The 7,500-nt window shown below is 35.4% G+C and overlaps 1 protein-coding gene across 1 annotated transcript in view; it reads left to right on the top strand.

Annotated features, from left to right (window-relative positions):
* The window catches only part of snap25a (synaptosome associated protein 25a), a 78,333-nt gene that overhangs the window by 47,192 nt on the left and 23,641 nt on the right, over positions 1–7,500 (top strand). Inside the window, exon 4 of the mRNA XM_061885694.1 lies at positions 797–845. Coding sequence (XP_061741678.1) covers positions 797–845 — 49 coding nt within the window. The remainder of the gene's footprint in view (positions 1–796; positions 846–7,500) is intronic.

Raw genomic sequence — 7,500 nt, 5'->3', positions numbered from 1 at the left:
GAACCTACCACAGAACAAAGGACATACACCATTTGATTTCCTATTATGCAGCTCATTTTTATTTGACAGTTATTGAAATATCTTGTGTGACATCATGCACAAAAGTGCAATTTATTTGTTTTAAACTACTGTAGTGGTGTTCTGTACAAAAGTGCACTTTAATTTAGTGTTGTTTTCATATGTCGTCTTAGTGACATCATGCACAAAAGTGCACTAATAGCTTATTTTAAAATGTCTCTGACTATCTTGCACTTGACATGAATATTTGTGCCACTGCTTAATAACTGTTTAATAAATACTGTTTTGCTAAATTGATTTAGTTGTGATTTCCCTCTCTGCATGAAAGTTTAAAAGTAGCATATATTAATGCAGTATGAAGAAGAATGTTTTAATGTAGACACGTAGAATCATCATACTGCTGTGATTATATGTTACAAGTGTTCTTTCAAGGCTAAGGCAAAATATGGAGATATATATCGTGTATCGTGGCATGCCCTAAAAATATCGAGATATTAATAAAAGGCCGTATCGCCCAGCCCTAATTGGGATGTCCTAGATTGTTAGCTATCTGCCTCAACTCCTACAGTAACTAGCAATAGTTTCATTAATTGGTGTAGCAAATAATACATTGCCAGAATCGGTTTGAATCCGGAATCGAATGGGAAAGAGTGGAGAGTAGACGGCGAGAAGAACGCAAGGCAGCAAATATTTTCTCACAAACTCTGAGGGTTTTTTTTCTTCACTGACTCTATTTTGTTTCCCTCTCCTTTGTTTCCTCACGCCAACTTCGGAGTAGAGCAAAGATGCCGGCATCAGGACACTGGTTATGTTGGATGAACAAGGAGGTAAGTGGAAACAAGGATGCAACGTCCACACACACACACACACACACACACACACACACACACACACACGCAGCATGCATCCCCTGCACATGGGCACGTGCACCAGTCCAAGGAATCTTTCACCCTACACCTACTCAACTAGACTTCATTTAAAGAAGAATCTTCACTTTGTTTGGAATTCGGCTTATCGTTCAGAATCATTATGAGAGACAAGGACACACGTCTTTTTTTTTTTTTTTTTCCCCCAGTCTCCCAAACCTAAATAAAGGAAAAATCGTAAAGAAATAAAACTTAGTTAACTGTTAACTATCTGTCGAGCTGCGCACGCTGAAAACGAGCAGCGAGGACAGGATAACGAACTCGTTATCCCTAACCCTGCCGTGTGAAAGCCGATGTTTATTTTGGAATTAAAAGTCGACGCCGTCTCGAAGGAATAGAACGTGCACATTTCCGTGTCGGGCCCCTGAAATTCATGATGTACCCTCGCGCTAAATAATACTAGATTTGTGGGTTTTTTTTTTTTGGGGTCATTCAATACCCAAGTCTGATTTACCATTTATCCGTACTTGCAAACCTTGAGACCTCTGAATTTGGGAGATTTAAATATTATCAAATATATATATATATATATATATATGTATATTTATGTGTATATATATATATATATATATGTATATATACATATATATACATATATATACATATATATGTACATATATATATGTATATATATATACATATATATATGTATATATATATGCATATGTATATATATGTATGTATATATATGTATATATGTATATGTTTATATATATACATATACATATATATATATGTGTATATATATATATGTATGTATATATATATATGTGTATATATATGTATGTGCATGTGTATATATATGTATATACATGTGTATATGTGTATATATATGTATATACATGTGTATATATATATATATGTGTATATGTGTATATATATATGTGTATATATATATATATATATATATATATATATATATATATATATATATATATATATAATCCATTCATGGTGGGGCGGTATAGCGCGGTTGGTAGAGCGGCAGTGCCAGCAACTTGAGGGTTGCAGGTTCGATCCCCGCTTCCGCCCTCCTAGTCACTGCTGTTGTGTCCTTGGGCAAGACACTTTACCCACCTGCTCCCAGTGCCACCCACACTGGTTCATATGTAAAAATTAGATATTGGGTTTCACTTTGTAAAGCGCTTTGAGTCACTAGAGATAAAGCGCTATATAAATATAATTCACTTCACTTCATGAATAAGAAAATCCGTTCAGCCACGGTGTTCAATGGAGAAGTCTGATCTACAAAATTTGCAGGCAGCATACCCCTTTCTCCTTCGAGCTGTCCTGGATGAACTGAAATTATTTTTTTCCAATCATTTTGGAACTTGTAATGATGTACCCTTGCGCTAAATAATACTAGATTCGTGTTTTTTTTGGCAGCATACCCCCTTCCCCTTCGAGCTTTTTTTCGATCATTTTGGAACTTGCAAGCGTACTTCTTACTCGTCGTTGCCACCTCTCTTCTCCGTTCTTCTCTCTGTTATGTTTTTGGACATTACTACTTGCCGTGGTTTTGAAGCAATGCATGATGGGTAATCCGGACGCCGTGTGCCGGCTGGAATAAACACACGCTGAGAAATAGCTCGGTGCATTCCTACTTTATGGGTCGTAGATAAACCTATGAATAAGGGAGACATATATAATAGTCTCCTTTTCAGGTGAGAGAGGATGTCTTTAAGACACGCCCCCAATATTGTTGTCCGGGTGGATAATCGGGAGAATGGTTGCCCCGGGAGATTTTCGGGAGGGTTGGCAAGTATGCATTTATTAGGTTATGGTTTCATTCTGACAGTCGAGCGCCACAAGGCATGTTGGGAGCTATTTTGGTTCCCTAGTAAAAAAAACAACAACAAAAAAAAACATCACTAAATCGTACATTTGATGTTTTGCAGTGTGAAAGGTGGATCATGACAAAATGCAGAAATACAGCGTTGTAACAATTGGTCTGGCGTGAAAGATTCCTTCAGTGCACAAACATGTTCCTTGGACTCATGCGCAGATGCAGGGGCCGCATGAATACCAGGCTCTCTGTGGCCCCCAAACCAAAGCTTAGATTTGACAAGTTGATGATTGGATTGAACCCCAGAAGGCACCAAATATAACCACACTGCACTAGAAGTAGATTTTACGGTAAAATTCTGGCACCTGAGTTGCTTTTTTTTTTCTTAAATTGTAAAATCTTTTGACTTTTATCCAAAGTGGTTATTGAAAACCTAAACAATGCTTATCTACTTGACCTTGAAAGTGGTCATGTGGGTGTGGCCCCCACTGACCGCCATCATGCAGGGGTGTCCACATCTTATTAAATCCAGTTTTGTTCCGAAAACCAAGAAAATTAATTGTTAATGAGGTATAAATGATAAATGGGTTGTACTTCTATAGCGCTTTTCTACCTTCAAGGTACTCAAAGCGCTTTAACACTACTTCCACATTTACCCATTCACACATACATTCACACGCTGATGGAGGGAGCTGCCATGCAAGGCGCCAACCAGCACCCATCAGGAGCAAGGGTGAAGTGTCTTGCTCAGGACACAACGGACGTGACGAGGTTGGTACTAGGTGGGAATTGAACCAGGGACGCCCGGGTTGCGCACGGCCACTCTCCCCACTGCGCCACGCCGTCCCTATATTAGACATGACACTGGCAAATATAACAGGGGTTCTTAACTTTTTTGACCTCGGGGCCCGCTCAAATATTATCACTGAATTAGTATATTACTCTTTATTTTAATCGTATCCAACCTTACAGTTTACAACCTTGTGAAATGATATGATCAGAAAAAGAGCATGATTTATTCAACGCCTAAATCTTCTAGGCTTTGGTCAGGCTGATTAGAAAAAATAAGTACTAAACAAATATAATGCATAAAAGGGACACTTAAATAACTGTGCTAACATATGTAAACTAAATTAATAAAAAGTGTTTCTTAATATAAATTCCAATAAAATTAAAGTCACCCCTTTAGTCATCATTTTTGCGCTTAAGAAACTTCTATGACTTTAGCTGCAGACTTCTTCTGTTTTGATTGATATCATTACTTCCACATGTGGTGGAAAAGTGTATTAGCTCGGTGTATAGCTCGGTTGGTACAGCGGCCGTGCCAGCAACTTGAGGGTTGCAGGTTCGATCCCCGCTTCCGCCATCCTAGTCACTCCCGTTGTGTCCTTGGGCAAGACACTTTATCCACCTGCTCCCAGTGCCACCCACACTGGTTTAAATGTAACTTAGATATTGGGTTTCACTAAGTAAAGCGCTTTGAGTCACTAGAGAAAAGCGCTATATAAATATTATTCACTTCACTTCACTATTACATACCACACATTTTATATTTTGCCTGCCCTATAGAAAGAAGGCTTTCACGGCCCGACAATTGTCTTATGGTTAAGAAACACTAATCTATAACACAAAAGCAATAAAATAGTGTTGCATATCAATCGAGGGTTCCAGGTTCGATCCCCGCTTCTGCCATCCTAGTCACTGCCGTTGTTGTGTCCTTGGGCAAGACACTTTTACCCGCCTGCTCCCTGGTTTGAATGTAACTTAGATATTGGGGTTTCACTATGTAAAAACGCTTTGAGTCACTAGAGAAAAGCGCTATATAAATATAATTCACTTCACAATTCACTTCAATTATGTTTGTATGTGTTATTATGAATTTTTATGTGTTATTATGAATTTACACTAAATTTGTTTTTTGCTTACAATTTTGTTGTACAATGTACAATGACAATAAAGATCTATTCTATTTCATTCTATCAGTACATGAAAATACAAATATAAAGTAAATAAACCTATACAGTAGTGGTAATAATTATAGATGACAGGGGATGGTCCAGTAGTTAAGGCTGCTGACTTGGAATTGAAGGCATTGGGTTCAAACCCAGCTCTAATTAATAATAATAATAATAATAAAAAATAATGAATTACATTTGTAACGCACTTTACATTTGTTGAAATCTCAAAGTGCTACAAAGTATACAAATAATAATAAAAATATAAATAAAAATAGAAAGTTAGAATATATAATAAAAAAAGAAAATAGAAATGAAAACACTAGATAAAACAGAAACATAAATACAAATAGAAATAAAAGCATGAAAATACTGTATAAAACAGATAAGCAATTGACAGTATTTACAATGAATTGATTAACGTGGACCCCAACTTAAACAAGTTGAAAATCTAATTGGGGTGTTACCGTTTAGTGGTCAATTGTACGGAATATGTACTGTACTGTTCAATCTACGAATAAAAGTAACGGTCGATCAATCAAAAACATGCATATGAACATATATAGTCATAAATATCAGTGTTTCACCCAGAAAATGTGTTAGTTAAGGTGGCGTCTCTACATGGAGAAGGGGGCGCCGCCCGGGACAGGCGGACAGACAGGGGAGGGGCTGGCTGGGTGTAAGGAACAGTGTAATTTGGCCCTGGGTGGGTGTGGGGGCAATAGACTAGACTGTGGTGAAGTAGGCCGGCTTCGTCGCGTGTACAAGCTTACAATTTCTGGTTGTGTTTTCCACTCCGTATGCTGAGTGCCAATATACGATATATATCTCGATATTTTTTTCCGTAAAGAAAAAACAAAACACAAAACATTCCTAGTTACCCGAGATACTAAGTATGTCATTATTTTGTCTTAGTAAGTCAACATTTACTAAGTAAATAAAATAAATGCTTAATTTACTGAGTAAATTAAGCATGATGAGTTGAGCATATGTGAAGTGAAGTGAATTATATTTATATAGCGCTTTTTTCTAGTGACTCAAAGCGCGTTTACATAGTGAAACCCAATATATAAGTTACATTTAAACCAGTGTGGGTGGCACTGGGAGCAGGTGGGTAAAGTGTCCTGCCCAAGGACACAACGGCAGTGACTAGGATGGCGGAAGCGGGAATCGAACCTGCAACCCTCAAGTTGCTGGCACGGCCGCTCTACCAACCGAGCTATGCCGCCCCATATGTCGACATGTGGCCTCACTTTTAACTCTTTTTCAAACACTTATTGCGAACGCTTATTTACAATAAGTCATTCATTTGACTCGGACATTCTTTTAACTTTGTAAATATTAACTTACTAAGACAAAATAATGACTAAGTCAAATGAATGACTTACTGTAAATACAAAAAATATAAATAGTATTAAAAAAATATATATATATTTTTTTGTCCTGTAAATTAAGCATGATGAGTTAAGCATATGTCAGCATGTGGCCTCACTTTTAACTCTTTTTTCAAACGCTTATTGCGGACGCTTATTTACAGTAAGTCATTCATTTGACTTAGTCATTATTAACTTACTAAGGCAAAATACAACTAAGTCAAATGAATGACTTACTGTAAATACAAAACATATATAAAAAAAATATATATATATATATTTTTGTCCTGTAAATTAAGCATGATTAGTTGAGTATATGTCAGCGTGTGGCCCAACTTTTAACTCTTTTTCAAACACTTATTGCCAACGCTTATTTACAGTAAGTCATTCATTTGACTTAGTCATTATTTTGACTTAGTAAATATTAACTTAGTAAATATTAACTTACTAAGACAAGTTGAGTATATGTCAGCATGTGGCCTCACTTTTAACTCTTTTTCAAACGCTTATTGCAAACGCTTATTTACAGTAAGTCATTCATTTGACTTAGACATTATTTTGACTTAGTAAATATTTACTTAGTAAATATTAACTTACTAAGACAAGTTGAGCATATGTGAGCATGTGGCCTCACTTTTAAATCTTTTTCAAAGGCTTATTGCGAACGCTTATTTACAATAAGTCATTCATTTAACTTAGACATTCTTTTGACTTACTAAATATTAACTTACTAAGACAAAATAATGACCGAGTCAAATGAATGACTTACTGTAAATAAATAAAACAAATATATATATATATAAATATTATTAAAAAAAATGTTGTCCTGTAAATTAAGCATGATGAGTTAAGTATATGTCAGCATGTGGCCCCACTTTTAACTCTTTTTCAAACGCTTATTGCAAACGCTTACTTACAATAAGTCATTCATTTGACTTAGTCATTATTTTGACTTAGTAATTATTAACTTACTAAGACAAGTTGAGTATATGTCAGCATGTGGCCTCACTTTCTACTCTTTTTCAAACGATTATTGCGAACGCTTATTTACAATAAGTCATTCATTTGACTTAGTCATTATTTTGTCTTAGTAAGTTAATATTTACTAAGTCAAATGTATGACTTACTGTAAATAGAAAAAATATATAAAAAATATAAATATTAAAAAAAAAAAAAAAAAAAAAAAATATATATATATATATATATATATATATATATATATATATATATATATTTGTCCTGTAAATTAAGCATGATGAGTTAAGCATATGTCAGCATGTGGCCTCACTTTTAACTCTTTTTCAAACGCTTATTGCAAACGCTTACTTACAGTAAGTCATTCATTTGACTTAGTAAATATTAACTTACTAAGACAAGTTGAGTATATGTCGGCATGTGGCCTCACTTTTAACTCTTTTTCAAACGCTTATTGCGAACGCTTA

The sequence above is a fragment of the Nerophis ophidion genome, linkage group LG24 (assembly GCF_033978795.1).
Source record: "Nerophis ophidion isolate RoL-2023_Sa linkage group LG24, RoL_Noph_v1.0, whole genome shotgun sequence".
Lineage (NCBI taxonomy): Eukaryota > Metazoa > Chordata > Actinopteri > Syngnathiformes > Syngnathidae > Nerophis > Nerophis ophidion.
Note: the sequence above shows the minus strand (reverse complement) of the source record. Positions and strands in the feature narration are given on the sequence as shown.